The sequence below is a fragment of the Corvus hawaiiensis genome, chromosome 28 (genome assembly GCF_020740725.1).
Source record: "Corvus hawaiiensis isolate bCorHaw1 chromosome 28, bCorHaw1.pri.cur, whole genome shotgun sequence".
Classification (NCBI taxonomy): domain Eukaryota; kingdom Metazoa; phylum Chordata; class Aves; order Passeriformes; family Corvidae; genus Corvus; species Corvus hawaiiensis.
The window spans coordinates 5,226,087-5,251,392 of record NC_063240.1 but is presented as its reverse complement, the minus strand read 5'-3'; the positions used below and the strand labels follow the sequence as shown (position 1 = coordinate 5,251,392).

Below are 25,306 nucleotides of genomic sequence, written 5' to 3'. Positions count from 1 at the left end.
ACGCGTGCACAGTGGCTGCGAGCTCCGCCTGCACACGCGTGTGCAAGGGCCCGCGTGGGACAGTGGGAGGCTGTGGGGAGCGCCGTGAGGCCGCGGCCGGCGGGCGGGGTGAGACATTCCTCACGGCGCTTGTTATTTTATCTGGTTCAAAGTCAGTTCCTGGAATGTTTTTAATTCCAGGATCCATCCCTGCGCCGGCAGCTCCCGGCCCCCCCCCCGCGGCCACCTCTGCACCCCACACCGGGACTGCCTGCCCACAGCCCGGCCCCACGGCAGCACCAGGGCCCGGTGTGGGGACTCAGCCTTTCGGGGGCCTCTGCACCCTCCGGGACACCCAGAGGGCACCCATGGGTGCCCCAGCCTCGATGGGTGCCCCAGAGCTGGGTGGTGGGGGAACCGTCTGCAGCCCCACGCAGGGGCCTGGGCTCGCCCCCACCTGGGACCCCACTGCAGCAGACGCCGTGTTCCCAACTCGTGCCAGGGACACGCAGCAGCGCGTCGCCCACCCGGCGTCTGGCACCGCCGCGCCAGCCCTGTCTCTCGCCCGCAGCCAGCACCGGGTGCAGCCGGAGGAATTCCAGGGGGCTGTGGAGCTGCGGCTCCGTGATGCACCCCACGCCATGAGGGAGCTTGAGGCGGCCGCGGGGGTCCCATGACCATGGGGACGCGGGGTGGGCACACAAGACACAGCCACCATCCTCGGCCGTGGGGTTCACGGGCACACACGGGGTTCACACGCGTGTTTGCAGGCGGGGGGGGGGTGCAGGCAGGCACTGCGGGGAGGCCGGGTGTGTTTGTGGGGTGCAGGGTGCAGTGGGTGGGCGTGCAAGGGCTGGGTGTGCAAGGATTGACGTGCAACCCCACGCATGCCTGCGCCGGGGTGTGCCCGGCACCGCGGGGCCGCGGCGTGGCCGGCGCCGTGGGCGTGCGCGGGGCCCACGGGTGTGCCGGCAGCCCTGGGAGCCGCGGCAGCTGTGGGTGTTTCCTGGCGCACCCTCTGCGGCAAGGGCTGGGCAGAGGGACAAGGGGGGGCACCCGGTCCAGCTGTCCCCACCCACCGGCCGTGGGTGCATGGACACACAGTCCTGTGCGCGGACACACCTGCCAGGTGACACCCACGCTGCCCCCACTGCGGGCACCGCACCGCAGGCACAACGATGGTGCTGTGGATTGCTCCATACTGGGAGCACTGGGATGAGCACAGCCTGGCAGGAGGGCCGGGTGATGGCAGGGCTGGGGGCAGTGGGGAGAGGAGCCAGGATGGGGTGCAGGGCGTGTGAACCACCCCGGCACCTGGGCTGGGCAGTGAGGGGGGTTCTGCCCAGCCTCGCCCACCACCAGCGATCTCTCTGTTATCAGCAGCATCTGGGGGCCCTGGGCGCGGTGATGTCACCCTGTGGCGTGGCACGATGCGGTGCCCCATGTCCTGGCTTGTCTCCTGCTGTGCCACAGACACCTCCTGCGGGTGCCTGGTCCGTCCTGTGCCATGAAGCTCTGCCATGGCTCAGGGCCAGGCCTGTCCCAGCTCACACCCTGCAGCACTCCCTGCTCCCCCGGGACCCCCAAACCCTGAGCTGAGCCCATGGGGAGGCAGCAGCTGTTGGAACCCCCCAAAGATGGACTGGGTGCTTGTCCCTGCGTGCACACGCGTGTGCGTGTCCCCCGCGTGCCCTCCCGGCAGCGATTGCCTTACAAGGCCGCCGTGTTGCTCCTGCCGCGGTCGGCGGCTCTTCCCGTTGCCAAATTTGGCACGGGCCGGGGGTGTGGGGGGGGGGCCGGGGGCTGCCGGGGGGGGGCCCCGAGCTCTGCTCTACCCGAAATGACGTCAAAGCGGGGCGCGGGGTGCCCGGTGTGGCACAAGTCACCGCAGGAACCTGAGCTGCTTCCGCTCCCGCCCGGCTTCCTCCAGCGCTCGGCTGCTCCTGGGGGTTCAGGGTCCGGCCAGGCCCCCCCAGCCCCACACTGGGCCCCCCGGGTGTTCCCCATAGGAAGAGCCCCTGGCCTCCCATCCTGTGTGTGAGATGCCGAGTGCCCCTTGGAGCTCTGGATTGTTCTCCGTCCCCAGTCCCCCCGGGGTGTAGGGACAAGGCTGGGACATGGCAGAGGGGATATAGGCAGCCACTCCTGCCCCCTCCCCAAATAACAGCTCCACAGCCCAGCTCAGCGCCCAATCAGGATTCACCCCGCCCCAGGTGTGCCTGGAGGTGACAGTGTCACCGCATCCGTGTCACAGCACAGCTCCGGGGGTGTCCCAGCCCACAGCGTGTCCCCCCCTGCCATCGACACCCCGAGCCCCCCTCCTCCCGGGTTCCTCCCTGGGGGCTGCAGGAAGTGGCTGCATGGGTGGGATGGTGTTGACACACGGCCCTAGGGCCACCCCCACACCATCACCTTCCTCAGGGCAAGTACAGGTGGGGAAACTGAGGCACGGCCGCATTCACGGCCACCAACCCCCCTGCCCCGGCCCGCGGCCACCCCGCCGTGACGCAGGAGGGAGGGAAGGAGCTGGCAGGGAGCTGGCACTCACGGCCAGCCCGGCTGGTGCAACCGGCCCAGCTCCTCCGGGCAGTGGCCGGTGGGACGAGACTGGGAGCACCCAGTTGGATGAGCACCCACAGGCTGGGGGGTCTGGCACCCAGAGAGGGTTGGAAACAGCCCAAGGAGACCCCAGACCTGTTCCCCTTCTAGGCAGCTCCATCACCCCCCTCCTCTGAGGTGCACAGGTACGGGGTCACTTGTGGCTGTGCTGTGTCCCCCTGACACTGATGGGGTGCGCAACTGTGCCCTGTCTCCCCACACCAACACCAGACATGGTTGCATCCAGACTGCCCAAATTTATTTCAAAAATAAAAAATAAAATATTAAAGACCGAAAAAAGCCTCGCTCTCCCCCCCGCCCCCCCTCTCCCCAAAACACACACAAAAAAAAAAAAAAAAAAAAAAAAAAAAAAGACTTTTACAGACAAAAAACACATCACGTGGGGGCTCTATTTGCACAGATCCTGACAGAAAAAAATCCAAGTCGGACGAGAAAAAGGATCCTACGGCCTATGAAGACTATGTCAGTATTGGCTCAGTCGGGTCATTAATGTCTATAAATACCGGCCCCGTGGCCGGGGACCGAGTTTGGGGTTATTTATTCAGGGATTTTTTTCTTTTTTTTTTTTTCTTCTCCTTTTTTTTTTTTTAAGTTAAAAAAGAAAAAATCCAACCACCCAAGCGGCGGGCGGGAAGGAGTCCAGCGACTCGGAAGTTGGGCTCGGCCGCGGAGGGAAGGCGCCTTGGCTTCTCCCTCCCCAAACAAAATTAACACCCCCCTCCCCCCACAAAACAAAGCCCCCCCCACCCCCGTCCCCCCTCCCCGGGCTGCGGCAGTGGGGCCCAGGCACACGTGTCCCCCCGGCCACCCGGGGGGGCCCAGCCCCGCAGCCGAGCAATGCTACATATAGAAGGGAAGGAAAACAAACGGCCCCCAAATCGGGGGGGCTCCAGCACCTCCGAGAGAGACTTCATCTCCTCCTGCCTGCACCGGGGGGGGTGGCACAAGGTGGGGCCAGAGCCCACCCCGCTGTGCCCCTCTTCACAGCAAAGCAGCAGCTTCGATACGCCCCAGGGTGCCCCCCTGGTGCTGGGACCCCCCGGCTGGGGAGGCTGCAGGGAGGGGGCGGCTCCTGCTGCTCCCCCCACATCGCCCCAAACCCCACCGAGCAGGGGGTGGGGAACTCCCCCCGACACGCGGGTCGGCCCACGGCGTCTGGTCGCAGGAGACAGCAAAACTCGAGGAGCCCGGCCCGTGACACCGGCACTGCCCCCCCGCAGCGGGGGCGGCGAGCGGGACCCCCCGGCACAGTCCCCCAGGGCCCCGGCTCTCTATGCTACGACAAACTCGGATTTCATCTCGGCCTTGACCTCCGGCTTCCAGACCGAGTCCTCGAAGTCCAGGTCCAGGCTGCCCTCGCTGGAGACGCTGCTGTTGCTGTTGGTGCGCCCGGCCTTGCGGTTGGGCACCCAGTGGTACGGAGCCCTCGCATCCCTCCGCGCCTTCCGCCGCAGCCGCTTCTGCTGCAGCAGCAGCTGCAGCCGCTCCACCTTGCAGCGCGTCGCCCGGTTCTCCGTCTGCCGCAGCCGGTCCCCTGCAAGGGAAAAGGGGAAAAGGGGTCACGAGGGGCTGCCGTGCAATGCCATGGGGGGGACACACCAGCCCCCAGGCAGCGCCGCGTGGCACGGACATGTGGACATCCCTGTAACAGGCAGGGTTGTCCCCTGCAATGGAGAAGGAGGGGTCATGGTTCCCTGATCCGTGGCTGGGGGGACACAGCCCACCAGGTAGCCCCCCATGGCACAGGCACATGGACACCCCTGTAGCAGGTGCCCTGCCATAGGAAAAGGGTGAGGGGGTTACGGGAGGGTGGCCTGACTCATATCCTGGGGGGGGTCACGGAGTCCCCCATGGCACAGTCCCTTGGACATCCCAAAAACAGAGTGTCCACCACAGCACCCGGCTGGTCCCCAGTGGCCTACAGCCCTTTTTTGGGGTTCTGGGTCCCCACCACAACACCTCCTCCATCTCCCTGGATGGAGAGGGAGGGGTCCCAGGAGAGAGCAGAGCTGGGCGCAGACCTGGAAGACCCAGCCATGTCACCAGGGGCTGGAGCCAGCACAGAGCCACCCCCTGTGGGGACCTGGACCACTCCTGGCCAGGAGAGAAGGAAGAGTGAACCTTGAGGGGGACGGGCCAGCACTGGTGGTTTCACTTCTTTCCTCTAAGCAAATCACAGGGGATCCAGGGCAGGCGCCTGCGACACCTTCCGGCCCCGGGGCTCACAGGTGTGCACCCAAAAACGCCAGGGGAGCCACCACCATGCCCCAGACAGGCCCCCCAGCCAGGCCCACCCTCACCCCCAGTCTGGGGAGACGGGTTTGGAAAGGGGGAGCCCGGGTCTGGGTGACCCCAAAACCTCTGCTCACACAGCGGGGACAGGCCCTGAGCCCCCGGGGGAGCACGGACACCGCAGCCACCTGCCATTCCCCTGCACCCCCACCCACACCGGGACACTTTGTCCCTACAGGGTTGGGCAGAGATGGCAATGCAAGGTGGGAGGGGGACCTCCCCAGGTCCCCAAGGGTGCTGGTTGTCCCCAAACATGCCGCCCCCTTGACTAACACCTGTCAATCATCCAGTACCCAGCCCCTCTCTGCTCATCTTGGCCATGAATCAGGGACCCCCAAGAGGCGCCGAGCCCAAACCCCGACTCTGCCTCGGAGGCAGCCAGACTCACCACTGGGCTTGCACATCCGGATCTGGCTTTGGCACTGGACTACGGGGTGCAGGGTGGGGGCGGCGGCCGCCGGCAGCGGCTCTGAGGTAGTTTTGGTGGCGAGGTCCGGGGAGGCAGGCGGCGAGGAGGAGGAGGAGGAGGAAGAAGAGGAGGAGAACTGCGTCTGGCAGCGGAGCTGCGTCAGGGACTGGGGCATGCCCTGGTAGTGTCGCGTGGCGCTGAGGAGGTCGTTGAGGATCTGCAGGATGGTGCCGATGTCCCGCCGCGGCCGCCCGCTGCTGTCCTGGCAGTTGGGGTGCAAAGTGCCTGGGGGGGGGGGGAAGGGGAGAGGTGGGTGTGAGATGAGCAGCCCCCCAAGATCCCATCGCCCCCAACATCCCCCCAGCCCCAGAGCCCCCGGGGAGCTCAGCAGCACGTACCGGAGAAGGTCCCTGAGAAGACCCCAGGCGCGTGGTTGACGAAGCTCTCGATGACCGCCCCGGGCTTGCGGGATCGGGCTGAGGGGGCTGGACTGCTGCCTGGGGAGCTGCTGCTGCGGGAGCCACAGTCCACCTGGGATGGGGAAAACATGGGATCAGCCTCGGGGTAGGGGTCTGGTGGGGCACACAGCCCTGCTCCTGCCTCCGCATGAAGAACCAGGTCAGGAGAGCCCAGACAGAGCAGGTGCAGCAGGCACCAGTCCCAGTTATTGTGGCATGCAAGGAACCACCCTGGGGGTCCCAACAGCCCCCCTGCCCTGCTGTGCCGTGTGAGGGGAAAAGAGAAGCAACAGCAGCAGCTCCTGCCCACCCATGGGGACAGACAGGGTGTGAGGACAGGCAGGGTAAGAGCCTGGGTTACACCCCGTCCTTGAGCCCCTCCCTGGGACCTGGGGACATTCTGGAGACCAGACTGGGGACAACCCATTTCCACACACGAGAGAACTGAGGCAAGGCCAGGCATCGCCACGGCCAGGCTGAGAAGTGCATGGCTTCACTCCCCTTTCCCAAAGCAAGGGTCCCAGTGTCCCAGGACACCCCCAGACTCACCTCTGAGCAGGAGGAGACCACGCTGCTGTTCACCGTCTGCGTGCTGGCCCCGTGCGACCGGAACATCCCAGCGGTGACGGGAGCGGCGTGAGGGGCGTTACAGTACATGGGGGGGGCCGGCGCGGCGGGCGCGGGGCTGGGGGCCGGGCTCTGCTGGCATGTGGGCACCACGGGGATGCGGGCGAAGCCTGAGCCGCTGGCACCGTGCAGCGTCCGGCAGTGGGGGCTGGCGCTGGCCCCCGCCTCGCCGCGGCTGGCGATGAGGTGCCGGTGCTGGAGCTGCCCGGTGCTCTGCTGAGCCGCCAGCTGCAGCTGCACGAACATCATGTGGTCACCCACACGCAGGGCCAGGGTCAGCGGGGACCGGCCTGACAAGAAGTCGTTGACCTGGGGAGAGAAAGAAGGGACCCTCATCAGCCATGGCACGAGCAGGGGGGCGGTGGTTGCCCCCCTGGTGCCAAGCTGGGGACAGTGGTTACCCCCACAGGTTTGCCATGGGCACAGGGATGGGTCACTGGGGCAGAGAAGGGGTGACCCCACTCCCACAGCCCCTCCCAGGCCCTCGCCCATGCCAGGCTGGCAGGCGAGCCTGGCTGCTGTCCCCGCACGACCCCAGCCCGGTGCCAGCTCTGTCAGCTGACGGTGCCAGGGGGTATTTTTCTTCCTTCTGCCCTTCCTGCCCTTTATTCCCCACCACTGAGTGGCCTGGCCCCTCCCCAGGGCTGATCCCGGTGGACAAGGACAGGCAGGGGCCGCAGCTGGGACTGCCCAGAGCCAGCATTGCTGCTCCGGCCAGCCCAGGGCCAGCGGGAGGGGTGTCCCCCCTCCGAGCACGAGGGGGTGCCCCTGCTGGCACAGGGGGAAGAGGAGGGGGCAGGTGAGGACATGCCGGGTCCCTTCATGCCCACCACTGTGACTCAGGCAGTGCAGCCCACCTGCCCTCCTTCCCCCCCTCAGGGCAGTTGGGGGTGGGGGACAGGCCCTGCCCAGCCCGGAGGCTCCAGCTCCGGCAGGTGATGGAGCAGCTGCAGCGCGGAGACAAGAGCCAGGGCCTGACCCTGCCCAGGCTGCAGCTGTGGGGGGCCCCCAATGCCCAACACCTGCCACCCCCCAGCTCACACCCCTCAGCCCCCCTTCTCAGACGCATAAATCACTTGGCAGCTGTGCCAGGGAACACGGGAGCCCCCCAAGCACCGCCCCATGTTCTAGGGGGGGCTGGGGCAGCCATGAGCCCCCTGAGCCCCCCTTGCCCTCGTGTGTGCTGCAGGGGGGGCTGTGCCCCTCACCCCTGCCAGCCCAGATGGGTTAATGGGGATGATCCCCCCCTTCCACCCCCCTCACTATTCCAGGGCATGAGGGGCCCAGCTTTCCCAGCCTGTCACGTGCAGCTCCTGATACCAACCACCCACACCCCACAGCACGTTTGGGGTGCAGCCATCGAGGGGTCCCCCAGGAGACCCAGCACCCCCCCATCCCCAGCACCGCAGAGCGGGGTTTCCCTCGGGCCCCCCCAGCCCTGGCCCCGCTCCCCCACGCCCCGCTGCCGCGGAGGCCGGTTCTGAGAAGCCGTGGGAAAAGCAGCTTTAAAAATACCAGCAGCAAAGCCCCGAGCGTGTCAGGCGGAGGCTGCAGAGGAAGGGGTGGGCAGGAAGGAGACGCTGCAGCTCTGGACACGGAGGTTACGGGGCTCGGGGGCGGGAGAGGACGGCGGGCGTGCACATGGGCACGCGTGTGCACACGCGTGTGCGTGCACAGAGCGCCTGGCCGCGGGAAAGCGTCACCCCAGCCCCCGGCTTTGCCTCAGTTTCCCTTCCCATAGCAGCCTGGATGGCTTCAAGCCAGGCTGGCACAGCCCCATTCCCACTGCTTGGCCACATCCCAGTTCTGGCCACCTCGGATCCCTGCATGGAGCCCCCCCACGGCTGCTGGGCCACCCCAGCCCTGCTGCTGCTCTCTGAGCCACTCCAGGGGATACATTTCACACCGGGACACCACGGACCCCAACACCAGGTCCACACACCGTTCACCAATGCATGACCCAGCTGGGTCCTGCTCCCACTGGGCTCCTGAGCGGGGTCTTTCACAGCCCCACAGCCGCATCCCAGCCCCGGCTCTGCACCCAGGTGTGCCCGGGGGAGCCCAGAGCACCTCCCGGGGCCCCCTGACGTCAGCCGGGCCCGCGGCCGCCTCCCGCTCCCTCTGACTCACCCCTGCCCTGCCTGACCCCTCGCCAGCGCTGGGAGAAACCAGAGCACCCCAACCCAGCCAGGCCCGTGCTGCCGGCGCTGCCCAGCAGCACCAAAACCCCTCCCTCCATCCCCAGGCGCGGGGGTCCTACGGCCTCCGGCGGCACCCCCGGGGTAGGGCCGTGGCACGGAGCCGGCCCGGTCCCCGCGGCGCCCCAGCTCCGGGGCTCCCAGCACCCGCCCCCACGCCGCTGCCAACCTTCCCCCCCCCGGCGAAACCAGCCCGCTCCAATGCAAACACGTCCCACCCAGCCGCCCGCTCGGCCGCCCACGCCGGGAGGACCCCGTCCCTCCCAGCCGGCTCCGCCGCGGGGGCTGGGACAGCCTCGCCGAGGGGGCTGGGGCCACTGAGCCCCCCAAAGTCCCCGCATTCACGGGTCCCCTGGGACCTTGCCAAGCCCTGGGGGGCTCGGCTGCACTGTACCGGCCTCGGGGCCCGCAGGGATGGGGCAAGTGTCTCCCAGCTGCTTCTCAGAAACGCCGATGACTCAGAGAACGCCGCATTCCCGCCTCGCTCCGACGCCTGGCCCCGCGTCACCCCAGCCCCCAGCCCCAGACACCCCCGGGCCCCCAACTCCGGGCTGGCAGAGAGCAGGAGCTGCCCCCGGTGAGCCCCTGCCCCGCATGGGGAAGGCAGCACCCCTAAACAGGCACGAGGAAACCATCCTGGGAGATCCAGATGGCAAAGGCAAAGCCAGGCCAAGGATGAGGAAGGGGAGCAGGAAATGTCCCCCTCCCCAGCCCCTGCAGGGTCTCCAGCTGGGCCCCCCATCCAGCCACCTGTGTCGGTGCCTAGGGGTTTGTCTGTGCCAACGGGAGCAGAGGGCCAGAGCCCCCCGGCCACATTCCCGCAGCCCTGGAAGAGCAGGATGTGTCATCCCCCTCCTCTGCTCCCCCCCCTCACCACTGCTGGGCAGAGGGACTGGGGGAAGGAAGAGCCGAGCCAGTGGGACCGAACGCCTGCCATCCCTGGAAAGCGGGGGCAGCCATGCGGGGAGGAAGGAAGTGCAGGAGCATTTCCAGGAAGCCCCCGTGCCCGGCAGCCACTTCCCCAAAGGCTGGGGAGGGGGTGGCAGCGCCCCGGCCCCCCCCCCGCCGCCCCCAGAGGAAGCGGCTCAGCTCTCCCTGTGCTCCGGAGGCTGCGTGACGCAGGCAGAGCCCAGCAAAGCATGAATGGGAGGAGTGGTTTCCTGCCCCCCCCCGCCGCCCCCCAGGTGCTGGCGGTTCCTCCTGCTCAGCCTTGGCTTCCTGAATCACCAACCGGAGGAACCTGCGGTGGGCAGGGAGGTGCGGAGCCGCTTCCCGCAGCCAGCGCCAGACCGTAGCCCACCCACCCTCCTCCGTCCGCTGTGCTCGGTGTGGGGGAGCCACAGCCCTGTGCAGGGGGGTACCCTGAGCTGCACGGGCTCCTGGCTCCCCAGTCCATCCCACACCAGAGCAGAGCTGCGCAGCCCCATCAGAAATATCTGCAGCCCTGAGGCCAAGACGTGCACGGTGACCCCCGGGCCAGGCTGCCCCCTCTCACAGCTCTGCACCCCAGCTGGGATGGGCAGCACCCTGCAAGCCCTCCATGGCACCCCAGCAGCCTCCGGCACAGGGCTCCAGTCCAAGCTCACCCCGCTGGCCCCCATGGGGTTAAACCAGCTCCCAAAAGTCAAGGTCACCCCGGGCAGCCAAGGGCACTGCGGGTCAGTCCCTGCGGGCAGGGCAGCCTCGCCACATCCCCACAGGAGGCACAGCTGTGCCCCCACCAGCCCCCTCTCTGAGCCCTGGCACCGCATGGGGCTCAGCCCCTTCCCAGAATTCAGCAAGGCACGTTATAAAAACCCCCAAAAACCCAACCCTTAAAAACCCGAAGCTGCAGCACCGGCCAGAAAAAGGAAGGAAAGAGTTTCACAGCAGTAACAGAGACGGAAAACAAAGGAGCGGGGCCTGCACGGCTGGGGGTAAATTCCACCTTCGCGGCAGGAGCTGGCGGCTGCGTGCGCACCCACGGCTCACCCACGGCTCTCCCACCCTGGGAACGCTTCCGCCCCGCAGCTGAGACCCCCCAGCAGTGAGGACCCCCCACCCGCCCACCTCCCACCCTGCCAACAACTCCACAGCGATTCAACCACAGCCCCACCAACGCCGCCCACTTGGCCCCCTCCGCGCCCCCTCCTTGGCGCCTGGCCCTCCAGCACAAGGCCACCGAGCAAGGGACAACGAGAGGGCCAGAACACCCCAGCACGGGCCATCTGCACCCCCCAAGGACGGCTCCAAGGAAAGGGGGAAGAGCTCTTTGGGTGCTGGGGGGAAGCCGGGCTCTGCAGCCCCACGAGCCCCCAGTTCCCTCAACACCCATCACGGCTGTGGGGCAGATGGGCAGCCCTGTCCCTGCACCCTGGGGTAAGAAGCTGGGGGGGGCTGCAGCCCCACACCCCCGGGCAGGGCCCTGAGCCGCCCTGCTCTGCCACCGACCTGCGGCGTGACCTTGAGTGAGTCACTTCACCTCCCCGGCTCCCGGCTTGTTTGGGCTGTGAGGCTGCGGCGTGGGACCTCCCTGAGCCCAGAGCTGCACAGGGTGACGGTGCCCGCCCCGGGCACCACCCTCAGCGCTCCCAGCCCTGCTGAAGGTGAAACCTCAGCGAGGCACCAACGCCAAAGCTTTTGGGAGGAGAAGCAAAGTGAGGCCGCAGCTGTCCTTCCCCCACCCGCCCCCCGCCTTTGTCTCCATCCTGCCCCGGCATCCAGCCCCTCACCTGAGTTTCAGTTAAGCTTTCCAGAGCTTGCATCACCGACTGTTCTGGTCTGGACGCCTGGGACTGGAAAAAAAAGGAGGAGGGGGGGGATTAACGTTACAAATGCAGCGAAGGAGGGGGCGTCTGCAGCAGGAGGGAGGGATGACATGTCACTTCCACTATTTCTACACAAGCCCTGAGAAAGGAGTGAAATACTAAACCTGCTGCCGTGCCCAACCCAGCGCTGAGGAGGCAGCGAGAGCAGGGGCAGCAGAGCCGCGGGGCTGCCAGCACATCACATCCTCATCCTTGCCCGGGGCTTTAATAATAGACAGGGACGAGTGGGAGGGATGGAGGGAGCAGCAGGAAAAGGCCACTCACCATCAAGCCGGCCTCCACGGTGGGCACCAGTGTCAGCTTGCTACCTTCCACGACCCCCAGGTCCTGCAGTTTGCCAGAGCTGAGGCGGCTGCGGGGGGAGATGCCAAAAGCGGGGTCAGTGCGGGTCGGGCAGCCCTCCCAGAGGGTACACACGAGGGGGGGGGGACGACACCAGCTGCAAGTCTGGCTGCTCCCAGGGGACCAACATCCCCCCCCCCAAGCATCCCTACCCCAAGAAATTCCAAGCCTTGACAGGCAAGAGGGGACCCTGGCACCTCAGCTGCTCCCCGGGGGAACTCACGGTGTGGGGCACCCCTGCCCTGGGCACGGGGCAGGGCTGAGGGGGCCAGAGAGGAGCTGAGCTTGGGGGGGGGGGGGTGGGTTGGGAGCACGGGGTTCGTGGCACAGGAAACCTGCCCACTGGGGGGGCGGTTAGAGAGAAGTTGGGACCAGCGTAGGTGGGGGAGGCAGCACTGGGAACGTGCTCCCCCAACCCCGTGGGTGCCGGCAGATGGATGTGGTGTCCCCATGTGTCCCCCACCTTCCTCCCTGAGCCGGGAAAGACTCTCCAAGTTACTCCCAGCCCGGCCCCACGCGGGCCCCGCTCCACGCGGGGGGTGCGCAGCCCCTCGGCCCGGGCCCCCGGCAGACAAAGGCCCCCCCCGCCGCCCCCGGCGCTGGGGGCTCAGGGGGGGCCGGGCCGCGCCGCCGCCAGGGCTGAGCCCAGAACAAAGGGCCGGGGCACGGCCGGGCCCCGCCGCCCACAAAGGAGCCCCGGCAGGGCCGGGCGAGGGGGCGGCGGCCGCGCTCCCGGCCCGGCCCGGCGCCCCCCTCCCTCCCTCCGCCCCGGAGCCCCCCCTCCCTCCTTCCCTCCCTCCGGCCCGGCCCCCGCTCGCCCCCGCCGCGGCCCCCCGGGCTGCCCCCCCCCCCCCCCCCGCCCCGCACAGGAATGGGGCCGAGAAGGGGGAGGGGGCGGGAGCCTTTGTGCAGTGCCGAGCCCGGTGCGAGGGGGCCGCCCCCGCGCCCAGCCCCGCTGTCGCGGGCTGGGGACCCCCGGCCTCCCGAGCCGCGCCGACCCCCCCCGTACCGAGCTGTGCCGTACCTCTCTTTGTGCAGCAGCGCCAGCCGCTCCTTGGGCACCTTGAGGCGCTGGGACAGCCGCCGCTTCAGCCCCTCCACCGTCTCCTCGGCGGGCACCGAGAGCTCATAGCGGGTGCCGGTGGTGGTGTGGATGTAGAGGTTCATGGGGGGCTCGGGCGGCCCCACCTCGCAGGCGGGAGCCCCGCGGCTGCAGCTCCTGGCGCCGGGCTGCGGGTCCATCCGCCGACCTGCGGGGGCAGCGGCGGTCGGTGTCGGGGGGCGACGGCGGGACGCGGCGGGGGGGGCGGCGGGAGCGGACAAAGGAGGGAGCGGGGCCCGCTCCGCCACACGCCCGGCGGGACCCACGGGAGCTCCGGCTGCGCGGCGAGGCCTCGGGCGGGGGCCGGGAGGAGGCGGGGGGCGGCTAGGAGGGGGGGTCCCCAAGCAGGGCTGCACCGGCCGTGCCCTCCGCGGCCCGGGCAGAGAAAAATAAAATATATATATATAAAAATAAAAAATATAAAATCTCCCGTTCTCGCCCCGCTCCGGTGGCTGCCGCGGGAAAGGGGGGCGGTGGAAGCGGCGCTGCCTGCCCCTGCCTGCCGCCTCCTTTCTTTCTCCTCGCCGCCGCTCTGTGCTCTCGGTGCGGGGTGTCTGGGGGCGGGGTGAGGCCCGAGGCCGCGGCGAGGGGCGGGGAGGCCGCTCGCTCCCCCTTCTCTGGGGCCGGACCCGCCGAACCGGCCGCCGCTCGCGCTGCCGTGGGAGCACCGGGGGGGGGGGAGGGAAGTTACAATGTAGCAACGTCCCGCGGGCGGGGCCTCGCCCTCATTCACTCCGGCTCCTCCGGCGGCCGCGGCCAATGGGAGGGCGCCGAGCGCCCAGACATCCGCGGTGCCGGCCAATGGGAGGCGGGCGCAGGCTCCCCACGTGGCCCGGTGGGCGGGGCGGTCCGGCCGGATTCCTCCCGCCCACGCTGCCGGGTGGCCCCGCCCCCGGCCCCGCCCCCCGCGCGCCCTCGCGCCGCGCCTGGAGCCATTCATAATCCCGGCGCACAACAAAGGGGCGCGGGGGGTTCGGGGGTCCGGCCGGGCTCCGGCGCTGTTGGGCACCCGCCGGGCCGTCCCTCACCGGGGAGCCGATGGGGTTGGCGTGCGAGGTCCGGGCGCCGCGGAGGGGTGAACGCGGGACACGGGCAGGCGGCCGCCCGGAGCGCCGCGGCGGGGGCGGTGAGCGGCCCCCGCACCGGAGGAGGCCGCGGCGGGAGGTGACTGCCCGCGGGGCCGGGCGGGAGCCGGAGCCCCTGGAGCCGAGTGACGCCGGGACACAGAGGCGGAAAGGGCGGGGGGTACACGCACAGTCACCCGCGGCCGGTCACACCCGCCCGGTCACACGCACCCGCCCGGTCACCCTCCCGGTGACGCCGTTACAGCTACGGGGAACTGTCCCGATCAGGGGTTGAACCCCCTGCTCCCCCCAGAACGCTGTTGCCCCCCCCCCCCCCCCCAGTTTCGCAGCTGGAACCTCCGCCCCAGCGGCCCCAGCCCCGCCTGCCGCCGCCCGGGGGGTGGAACGGACACCCCGCAGCCCCGGGGCCCCGTCCCGGCACCCGCACCGGGGGGGGGCTATGAGTCAGCAAAGCGCGGGCGCCCTCTGCCGGCCCCGCCGCGCCTCCTGCGCCCGGGGGGGCCGCGGGGGCCGCACCGGCGGCGCGCCGGGGAGCCCTTACCGAGACACCGGGTGGCCCTTACCGAGCGACCGGGCGGCCCAGCCGCGCTGCGCCCCGGGGCCGCTGCTCTCCCACCGGGACCGAGAGACCCTGCCCGAGCAGTCCCCCCCCCCGGAATGCCGGGTCTCGGGGGTTAGAAGCCGCTCCCCGGGAGGAGGCGGGAGCCGAGCGGGCGCACCGGGGTCCCGACAGCTGGAGCGAGGAGAACCGACCCAGCTCCCGTTCCCCGGAGGCAGGCAAGGCTCCAAGTGACCGAGGACACGGAGGGTCTCTGAGGATAAGCAGAGCTCCCGAACAACCGAAGAGGGGCTCTGCCGTGCGTCTCCCCGGGAGCCCCGGGAAAGCGAGGCCACCCCTCCCGCTCCGGGGAAAGCAACCGAGAGAGCGCGGCCCCGGTCTGCGGATCCCCCCCCCCCGCAGCCCGACCCGGACCTCCACCGGCCCCGCGCGGCTCTACTCACCGAACACGGCCCCGCGGACCCCGGCGCGGCGGGAGCTCAGCTGCCTCCGGTGGCAGGAAGAGGGAGAGAGACCCCAGAAACGTCCCGGGGGGAGGTGGTGGTCGGTGCGGTGTCACCTCCTGAGCGCTGCAGCCGGTCCGAGCGCAGCCCTGACGCGGAGCTGCCGGGGAGGTGCCCCAAGTTTTATCCCGCACCGCCCGGGGTGGAGCCTGGCGGGGGCAGGGACCGGTCTGGCCCCGGCAACGGCCCCGGCAACGGCCACGGCCCCGGCCCCGGCGGTACCCGCACCTGCTCCCGCGGGGGGTCCCGGTCCTTGCCCCCGGGTCTCAGTCCTGCCCCCGGAGTCCCAGCCCCTACCCCCTCGTTTCGGATCCTGCTCCCGGGATCCCGACTCGCCGTCCCCTAATCTCGGTATCAGCCCCCCGGGGGTGTCTCAGCCCCTAACAGGGTCCCGGCTCTGCCGCCGCACCAGGCAGGGCAGGGGCGACCAGCCCCCCACGGGCCGTGGAGAGGGGACAGACCGGACACCTCGCCCCCTCCGGGTGCCCCGTCACCGGGGTCAAAGTCAGTCCGTGGGCAGGGAACGGATGGGCTGAGCTCTCCTTGGGAGCCGAGCGTCAAAGCTGCTGGTACTGCCCGTGGAGACTCAGTGATGTCTAATATCGAGACTCTCTGATGTCTAATAACAAGGTTGGGCCATTCCTCCCCCAGGGATTCCCTCTGCCCAACCACCACCCACTTCCCATCAAGGACACAGACTTAGCCCCACAGGGTTTCTTAGAGCAAGGGAGAAACGGGCTGGTGGGCACCAGGTCTGGGGGGCAATGCCCCGGGGGCCACGGCGCAGAAGCTGCTTCCTCCCGGGCCAGCGGGTGCCCCGTGCACGCAGGGAGGGTGCTGGGAAGATGCTCGTGACCTCGGGCTGCCTCTCCGGGTCTCGCCCTCACAGACAATGCCCTGGCACACCGAGACACAAAGCAGCTGGAGGGGGGATCTGGCAGCCGGTCTGCAGTGGGGAGACCCGACCCGTAAGACAGCAGCACCGGGAGCCAAGGGGGGGCTCTCTGAATCCCCAAAATGCTGCCGCTGTGTCCCTCCCGCCCAGCCTCCCCTGGGGTGGGTGCAGATGGCTGGGTGGGAGCGAGGCCACTCATGTGCAAGGCACCGAGCTGGGCTGGGAAGGAGCCTTTGTGGTGCAGCCCGCGGCCCCCCACCCGCCCCAGCCCCCTCCAGGCTCTCGGGGGGAGATGAGCTCAGGCGGCTCCGACTCCGGCTCCTGCCATTGTTGTCCCTGGGAGAGGGGCCGGGGCAGGGATGCGCCATTGTTCTCCCCGGGAGCTGCGGAGCCCCGGGCCTGCGAAGCCGCCCCTTGGGGGGCCACATCCCCAGCTGGCTGTGCGGGGTGAGGCCCTGGAGCAGCGAGGAGAGGGGACAGCCAGGGCGGCAGGTTTGGCCCCGCCACAGCTCAGGTTTGTGCACCAGGAGGGGCCATGGTGGGGACAAGGTGTCACACCAGAGCTACTCCCGCAGGGAGCAGGGTCTGGCCGCCAGCTCCCAGCTCCCAGCCCCGATCTGTGGGGAGGGACAAGGGGACATTGTGCCCGTGGCTGGGAGTGTGGCCCGCTTGGGTTCTTTGGCAGAGCAGCCATGCCCCAAGGGCAGGGCATCTCCCCACATCCTGGCAGCCTTGAAGAGCCCCTTTCCCAGTCGCCACCCTCCTCACACGGCTCCATCTCCTTCCTGGGAGGAAGCTCATCTCCTCCGGCGATCCCATGACTCCAGGAGTTGGTGCTTCAGGAAGTGTGTGCAGATTTCAGTATGGTTGAAGGTATCTGGAGCCTCCAGAGACACAAGCTGGGAGATCCCAGGATTCCCAGCAGCCTGGATTTTGTGTGTTTAGTTTATTGTGTTGCCCTGGGAATAAATCGTTAAAGATTACAGGCAGACTTGGGCATAATTGCTGCGCGGCATCCGAGGCTCCTGCGTCTCCAGAGGGAGCGTTCTCCAAACCCCGCACAGCTGAGCAGCTCGGGGAAAGACAATCCGACGAGCAAATACCTACACAAATCCCGCTGCAGGCCACACGCAGCTCCCGCAATCCGCTTAGCTAACCTGGGCCCTGGGATTAGCCCCCGCGGAGGCTCACGCACCCGGGAGGGCAGCGCGGGGCGGAGGAGAGGGGCTTACCCGAGTCCCACCGGGACACTTCCCACGGGGCCTGGCCTCCGGGCATGTCCCGGTGTCACGGCAGAGCCAGGGCAGGACCGTGGTGTTGGCTCCTCTGTGTCCCACGGTCCTGCCGGCCCCAGCTCCAGCTGGGAGCCCCGAATCTTTTGGAGGCTGGTTCTTGGAAGTCCTCTCCCTCGAAGGAAGGGAATTCCCAGCCCTCCTTTTTCGGGGAAATCCCCCACCAGCCCCGGGCAGCAGCAGCTTTTCTCTTTTCTCTCTCTTCCCCCCCCCCCGCCCGCCCCCCTTTTGGACTGAATTCTTGGCTGATTCCACAACTTTGGCAAACGGGGGATTTTATCGCAAGTCTCTGCATTCCCCTCGCAGGCGCGGGGTCACGGGATTAGGGCAGAGCTGACGCCGGCTCCGGAGCCGAGAGAGCAGGGGAAAGGAGGGGAGAGGGGGCGTTTCTCGCTCTTGCGGCTGCAGAAGACGCCGGGCTGCAGCCTGGGGGGGACCCAGGTGGGACGAGAATCCTTTTCCTCCCTCAGCCTGAGGAGGGGAGCGATCCCGTGGCTTCCAAGGGGCTCCCAGGCCCGCGGTGCCCAGCTGGGGCCTCGCATGGAGCTGCCGCAGCGAGTGGGAGCGTTCCCACGGGCGCGGGGCCAGCGGCCGGGATCATGCGGGGCACACCCCGGCAGGAGGGTGCAGCCGAACCACTGCACCTCCACCCGCCCGCCCGGCCCGGCCCGGCCCACCAGGCACCGCCGCGGTGGGAGCGGTGCTGGGCCGGGGGTCTCGGCGCCCCCTCCCCGTCCCCCGAGCCCCGCGGGGCCGAGCGGCTCAGCCTTAGTCACGCTGGCAGCGGTGACTCAGTCGCCCGGCGCGCTCAGGTGAGCCACGGCTGCTGCCGTGAGTAAGGAGCTGCTGATCCCACCCTCCCGACACCACGCTGGGCACGGACCCCCGCCGGAACCCCCCCCCCCAGAACCCCCCACCATGCCGGGCTCGGGGTGGCCTCGTGGCGGGCGCGGATGTCCTTGGGCAAGACGGCGGTGCCTGTGCCGGTGACGCTGGCGGGGCTGTAAACACCCAGGCGTGGCCTTAGAAACACACAACCGGCTCTGTGTGTTCCCAGCTCTCGGGGACGTGTCCTGGTGGCCTTTGGCAGAGTGTCCGGGCGTCACAGCCTGGGGACACTCCAGCTGCCAGCCCGATGCAGCCGGAGCCAGTGGCCCTGCCTGGCCTCACTCGCCATGCCCTGGCTCTGAGGCACCCCACACTCCCAGGGGCTCTGCCCACCACTCTGGCCTTGGCCCTGGGGAGTCCCAGGGATGAAGTCACCCCTGGAGTGACTCAGGCAGCCCCTCTTGGGGGGCTGGGCACACGGTGAGCAGGGGGACCCCAGCACAGGCTGGATGGCTCAGGCCAGACCCCAGGGTGAGTCGGCTCTTGCGGGAGGCTGGGGCTGGGGGGAGTCACCAGAGGCTGTCACCCACCTGGCCCTGGCCCCGGGAAGGATGGCGAATCCCTCTGGATTTAGCAGCGCCCAGGTGTGAAACCATACTTGGCTGTGCTGGGCCGTGGCCCTGCTGCCACGGTGAGGCCAGGGCTATTCTGGGCTCCCTGAGCTCACGGGCCCCTTCAGGACGCTGAACTCCAGTCCCTGCTCCCATCCCAGTGGCTCCCAGCCCCTGGCCTCGCCGCCTCCCTGCCCATGGCCCCCTCAGCTGGGGGCAAGCAGAGCTTCAGGCCCCAGCCCTGATTCATCCTGGAGTCGTGATGGGATGAGCAAGGGGAACTGTGCACCCCATCCCTGGCCACCTCCTGTCCTGCTCCATGTCCTCTGTCCCTCTGCCCCCACAGCCCTGGTGCCCCCTGAACCCCATCCTGCCCCCAGCCGTGTGCTGGTGCTGGTGTGGCAATTTTGGCAGTCACAGAATTCCAGTCAGGAGAGGTCCTGGTGGTTCCATCAGTACCATGGGCACACGCTGCCAGCTTGTGCCCACCAATGGGACACTCCCCTGGGCACAGGCCAGGGGCCGAGGCCCCCCAAATAGGGCAGGACTTGGCTCCTGTGCCTGGGGAGCCCTGGAAACACAGGGGGGGAAACTGTCAGGGTGAGAAGACCCAGGGCACAGACACCCTGCCCGCTGCGACCAAGAGGCACCAGAGCCCTGATCCTCCACACCTCCCATGCCCCCTGTGCCCCCTGGCCCCCCACAGCCCTCCCTCAGCGCCAGCGGCTGTTTCCCAGACGCTGCCACATTTCTTGGTTTGCTTTAAATCCCGGCTCCAGGAGTCAGCTGACAGCTCAGCTGTTGTTGACGGTGTTATTATTGTTGTTATTATCATTATTATTATTACAAATGCTTAAAGCAAGTTGCCAGCCTTGGGGAGGGGAAGGACTCAGGATTTTGGGAGCCTCTTTGGATACACACTGAACCTTGTTCCTGGAGTGACCCAGGCTTGTAAACACAAGGGAAAGTAACTCCCTATTCCACCGTATCCAATCCCATCCTATCCCATCCCATCCTATCCCACCCTATCCCAACCCATCCCATCACCCTCCAGCCCTCTGATCTCACCGTGGGCTCGCCCTGTGAGGCGTCATCCCCAGTCCTGGGAATGCCCGCACACAGGGTGGCAGAACCATATGGGATGGATCCCGAGCCCGTGCCCAGAGCCGGGGGTGATGCCAGCAGGGATGCCGGTGCCCGGCGGGGGAGCGAGGGGGCCGTGGGGCGGGTGTCCCGCCGGGCTGCCCCACGCGCTGACACTCGGGCGCACACTCAGCGCCGCGGCATTCCCGCCCCGCGCCTGCCCCTGGCTCCCCTCGGAGCCGCCTCAGGAATGCGGGAACCTCGCCTGGGCGGGGATTGCGGTGCCAGCGCGGGGCCGCGGGCACCTCTCCACCCTCCATCGCCTTGGGGGGTCGGTGGGGGGCTGGCAGCCCCCCCAGCCCAGCACGGGATGGGGCAGACACAGCCCCGGTGTGGGCCCAGTGCTGTCCCTGCCCTTCTGCAGGGTTGGCACCCCCTGACCCCCAAAACCGGGAAGGAGGAACAGGATCCATGCAGGCAGGATGTGCCCCATGAAACCTCGACTCGGGCGGGATGGGGATGGGAGGAGGCACTTCCTCCTGGCCTTGTCCCTTCACACACAAGTGCAACGCCTTCACCCCGAACGGGCACACGCGTGTGCACAGCCACACACGCTCACCCCGCACACCGGCACACGAGCTCCGTGCGTGTGCACACACTCCCGCGGGCTCGCTCGGCCCCGGTGGGTGTTGCACCCCCGCCCACGCTCCCACACCCACGTTCCCACACCCCGGCCATGGGCGCAGGCTCCCCCTCCCTTCCCGGCCCCCCGCGCTCCCCCGCGGCCGCAGTTCCTGTTTACGGTGATGAAGCCGCCTGCCCGGCCCTCCCAGCACCGGGGGGGCTACCGGGGCATCGCTGGTGCTGCTGCCTCTCCCGTGCCTGGCACCGGTGCTGATGGGTTCCCGGCTGACGGCTGTGCGGGATCACCCCACGGATGCAAGGCCACGGCCCATTCTGGGAACAGCAGCAGGAAATCCTGACAGGGAAAAGAGCTGGACCCTGTGTGGCGCTGGCATGGGCCGGGTGCCACCAAGCTGCTGTGTGTGGAGTGTGGGTGCCCCCGCCCAGCACTTCCAGACACGCCGGTGTCGGGATGTCCCAGCACTCCGGACTCTCCGGCTGGAGGGGGCCCCCTGCCCAGGTTGGGGGGCTCAAGGGAGTTTCCATGCCCGGGGTCCAGGTGTGTCACAAGGAGCCAAGGGAGGAATCCAGCCCTGGGCCGGACCCACTGTGCCGCATTCCCCAGCGCCGAGCCACGCTATGAGGAGCCGGGCTCAGCTCATCCCAGCGCCGGACCTGTGAGGAAACTGAGGCACCGGCTGGGGAAGTGACTCACCTGCACTGTGGCCTTTAAATGCACTGCTCCGATTAGATAATGGGCGGAAGGATCAGAGAGAGTCCGACAGCCCCTCATTAAACCTTGGGCTCCCCAAAGAGCCTTCAGCTCCATCGGAGCCCGTGGCCACCTGGGCCGGTGCTGGCCCGCGGGAGGCAGCCCTGCCCAGAACCCACCCACTCACATCCGCAGGCGGCTGCAGCACTTCACATCTGTCCCTGTCGATGGGTTCCTACCCACAGGAGATGCTGCCCCTCCCACGCCCCCCCAGGAGCCTGCAGGAACTGGGGGGAGGCATTTTGCAGCCCCCTGGCAGGACCCTGCAACTTTGGGGTGCCCTACCTGGCACACGAGACACAGGGGCTGCAGCCGGCCGGGGTCGGGGCCGCGGCGCATCTGCCAAGACAGGATGTGGAGCCGGACGGGGGACACAATGTGGGGAAGCGAGGAGGGGACAGCAGGGACGGGGACATCCCACCGGGCACAACTGGGCTCACAGCCCCTCCAGTCCCCAGAGCTCCCGGGCACCCGGAGCTCCGGCTCCTCCAGGCCCCCAGCGTGCCCCCAGCGCTCCGGGTGTTCCTGCCTCCTGCACCTGCCTGGCCCGGGGGGCCCTGCCTGCAGCGGCCTGTCCGCGGGCGGCCGGGACGCGAAGGAGCTGGTTGGGCCGGGCAGGTGCCGGGTGGGAGCGGGGTCCGCTCAGCCCACACAGGTGTGGCCGCGCCGGCTGCGGCAGCAAAGCTCCGCGCCCGGCTGGCCCCGTCTTGCTGGGTGGCAGGAGCCTCCCGCGCCGCTCGCAGCCCGGGGCGGGCGGGCACACCCCGTCATTAGCCCACAGCAGCTGCCGGCGCTGCCCGGGCAGGGAGGGGACAGCAGGGCCGGCACGGCCAGGTGGGGACGGGGAAGACGAGAAGCCATCGCCCACCCGCGCCTGGCCCTCGCCTGCTGAGGGGAGGGCGAGCGGGGGGTTTGTGCCCCCACCCTGCGTGGGACCCCGCGGGGGCACCCCCGAGCCCCACCGGTGCCACCCCCGAGCCCCACCGGTGCCCCCGACGCGTGGGGGAGGCAGGCGGGGTCAGGCCCAGCAGCTGCTCAGGACGTGCCCTGCGGGACCGCGGCGCACAATGACCCCATTGAGGTCCGGCGGGGCGGGGGGGGAGGGGGACACCCAAGGTGGTGGTGGCAGAAGTGACTCCAGTGTCACGCCAGGCCTCAATCCTGCTATTTATACCCGGCGGAGGGGTGGCCTTTGAGGGAATGGGGATGGAAGCGCTGCCGTCCCCTCCCTGCCGCATGCCGGGGCATCCTGGAGGGCAGCGGCCCCGGGCCCCCCGGCTTTCCCTCTCCACCCCAAGCCCCACTCCGGCGCCAGCCCCTCCAGGAAGAGCCCCAGCACCGGGACCAGCTGCAGCCGCTTCCTCCCGGCCCCGCCAGGAACTGGGCAGCCCGCGGGGGCTCCAAGCCCCCGGCTGCAGCGGGGCAAAGGGAACCGAGCGGCGGATGGAGCCCCATGGCTCACGGGGGGCTTGCACCGGGCACCTGGGTGCTGGATGCCAGGATCCAGCTGGGAACTCCTTGGGAACCTCCCAGCTTTACCAAGGGCGAAGTCCCGGCACATCAAAGGCGGGCGGGGGCAGCGGGAGCCGGGGCAGGAGCCTTTGGTCCCTGCCAGCGCCCGGCTCCACCACCCCACGGAGCTCCCACCGCCCTGCACCGGGGTCCCGTGCCGGCACACCTGGGTCCAGGGTCATGCCCCCCTCCACGGCATGGCACCCAGCCCATCGCTGTGGCAACCGCCACCAGCTCCGGGTGTATTTTCTGCACCAGGGCCACCGTGGGAACCTGGACGAGTGCCACCTCATTCCGCTGGGCTCTCTGGGCCGCCTTTGTAGCCGGCGTGGAGCCCAGCTGGCAGCCGCTTCCTCCCCGGGCTCCCCCTGCCCCGCGTGGGTCATGGCCGTGGCCGGGAGGCAGTGGGAGGGGGCTTTGCTGGAACCCCCAGCACAGGGCCACGCACCCCCTCCGGCCCCCCACGGCTTTGGGCCACCTCCAGCAGAGCCGAGTGCGAGTGGCCGCCAAGGCCGCCCCGAGCGAGAGCCGTGCCCGTGGTCACAGGGCACCGAGCCCCTGCCAAGGCACCTGGGACCCCCAGGGCAACGCGCCGCCCCCGCCGCCCCCTGCCTGACTCCGGCAGCTCCCGGGGGGCTCCCCCACAGGGGTGGAATCGCCAAGCACAGCAGCAGGGTCTGAGATTCCCATGTCCCGTTCCCACTCTCCCCAGCCTGCAAGTGGCTTTCCCCATCTGTGCCTCAGTTTCCCCACGAGAGAACGCGCCCCGGGCCAAGGTTTGCCGCGTGGCTGGCGCGGCGCTCCGGGGCTGCTGGCCCGGGAGCAGCATGACAAGCTCTGTCGTGCTGGCTGCAACACCCGCCCTCCTCAACGCCTGCCGGCGCTCGCTCTTGTGCCCGGATTTTGGGGGTGAGGCCGCCGGGGTGACGCTCCCCACGGCTCCGCCACCATCTGCAGGCAAAGCGCCCCCAGAACCGGGACCGAGGGGCCCCACCAGGACAGATCCCGGTGCCAGACCCCGAGCCAGGTCCTGCTCCTGCCCACAGGGTTTTTCCCTGAGCTGTGCCACGCTCCCTCCGCGGGGCCACGTGCGTGGGAGGGCGTCGGAAAAGGAGCATTTTCCAGAGCTGGAAACCCAGAGGAAAAAGGCTGCCGGCCGGAACGATTAACGCGGGCGGGTTAATCATTACAGCAGCTCCCCCCCCCCCTCCCCCCCTCCCCATTCTAAGGAAGCTGTGAGGATTTGGCCTTCGAGCCGCCCAAGGGCAGCGTGGCCCAAGGACACTCCGGGCTGTGCTGGCAGCGTGTGGAGCCTCCACTGACCTTCCCACGCCGGGGCCAGCGGCAGCACCCACAGGCCTGGGGGTGGGAGAGGGCCAAGTCTGCACCCAGGTGCTGCAGAGCCTTGGGGACAGGCAGGGAGCTGCCTGGCACTCCGGGGGTCCCCAGACTTCGGGGAGTTGCTGCAACATCCTGCAGCCCCTGGTAGTGTGAGGGATGGGGGGCAGCCTCTGTACCCCCAGCCTGATGCTGCAGGGTGGGCACCGATGGTGCGGGCAGCAGCTGGGACAGGCAGGATCCCGAGCAGGGCCAGGCAGGATCCCCAACGCGCCAAGGTTTGGGCAGGGAAAGGGGCGGCTCTGCCGGATGAGTCAGCCCGGCGGGAGCGGGGCTTCCTGGGGCTGCGGTGGGGTTTGGGGTTGTTTTTCCTGCAGAGAGAGGAGAGCTGGAACCTTTCGCCTGCATTCGGGACTGGGTGGGACGGGGAAATGCCACGCGGCCAAACGGAGGGAGGGCCGCCAGCACCGGGAGATTTGGCCTGGCAGAGCCTGGCCCGTCTCGGAAATCATCCCCCGGAGAAGCGACGCCGCCGGCAGAATCCGTGATGCTTCACTTTCCGAGCGCTCCCGGCCCCGCTCCCCACCCTCCATCTGGCAGCAGAGGATGCGAGTCATGGGCGAGAGCCCTGGGTGGAAGGGGAGGAGGGGGGACAACACCAGCCCTGCCCCCGCTCCCACCACGTTCCGGGCAGCCCTTCCCCTCTCACACCCACCACGCCCCAGCCCAAAGCCGGAGGCAAACAGGTCCCAGGCTCCCGGGAATAACTCCACCACATTGTACTGATGCTCCCGGTCCTGGATGGCCCCAGCAGAGGCAGGGACCCAAAGGCAGGGGCACCTCGGCACCCACCACCCCAAAAAGAGGCAGAAACCACGGATAGAGGCTGCCGTGGCCCAAGGCAGGTGCCAGCACTCCAGGGACAGGAAAGTGCCACACTGGTGTCACAGTCCAGGCTGGTGTAGGGAGGAGGGAGAGTCACCTGCTGATTCACATCATGATCCACACCTCCCTGCCTTCCCCCAAGCTGGGCTCATCCCTGCAGCACCTGCACAGAGAACCGGGAGCAGGAAAGGGCTCTGCCTCTGGAGCAGCCGCAGCCACACATCTCCTGCACCGAGTCAGACCATTTTCATGGCATCCAGCAGGATGTGACTGATGGTGGCTCCGGCGTGGGCAGCGGGAGCCAGGGGAGGAGGAGAACGTGGCTCTGCAGAGCCAGATAACGAGCAGGGAGGGGAAGGGCCGGAGGCAGAGGTGGGGGGGGTCCCTGCAGGGAGCAGGCTGGGCTGGGAGCGTGGAGGAGCACAGGGAATCATCCACACAGGCCCTGCATCCCCAAAAGTGCAGCTCAGGGTGAGCAGGGCTATG

The 25,306-nt window shown here is 68.7% G+C and overlaps 1 protein-coding gene across 1 annotated transcript; it reads right to left on the bottom strand.

Annotated features, from left to right (window-relative positions):
* Nucleotides 1–3,351: 3,351 nt before the first annotated feature.
* Nucleotides 3,352–15,001, bottom strand: MIDN (midnolin). The gene is made up of 8 exons (XM_048288223.1): nucleotides 14,921–15,001; nucleotides 12,756–12,981; nucleotides 11,654–11,741; nucleotides 11,294–11,356; nucleotides 6,307–6,693; nucleotides 5,698–5,830; nucleotides 5,279–5,584; nucleotides 3,352–4,132 (listed from the first exon to the last, which is right to left on the bottom strand). The coding sequence occupies exons 2-8, from the start codon at nucleotides 12,971–12,973 to the stop codon at nucleotides 3,870–3,872; spliced, it is 1,458 nt and encodes a 485-aa protein (XP_048144180.1). The 5' UTR covers nucleotides 12,974–12,981; nucleotides 14,921–15,001; the 3' UTR covers nucleotides 3,352–3,869.
* Nucleotides 15,002–25,306: the final 10,305 nt, after the last annotated feature.

Bases quoted from the DNA above. Each gene is read 5' to 3' on its own strand.
- MIDN (XM_048288223.1), bottom strand. From the start codon at position 12,973: ATGGACCCGCAGCCCGGCGCCAGGAGCTGCAGCCGCGGGGCTCCCGCC. The intron at 6,694-11,293 runs GTGAGGGGCTGG...TTCTCTCCCCAG, and splicing joins AAAGCTTAACTGAAACTCAG to GTCAACGACTTCTTGTCAGG. The intron at 4,133-5,278 runs GTGAGTCTGGCT...TTTCCCTTGCAG, and splicing joins CCGGATGTGCAAGCCCAGTG to GGGACCGGCTGCGGCAGACG.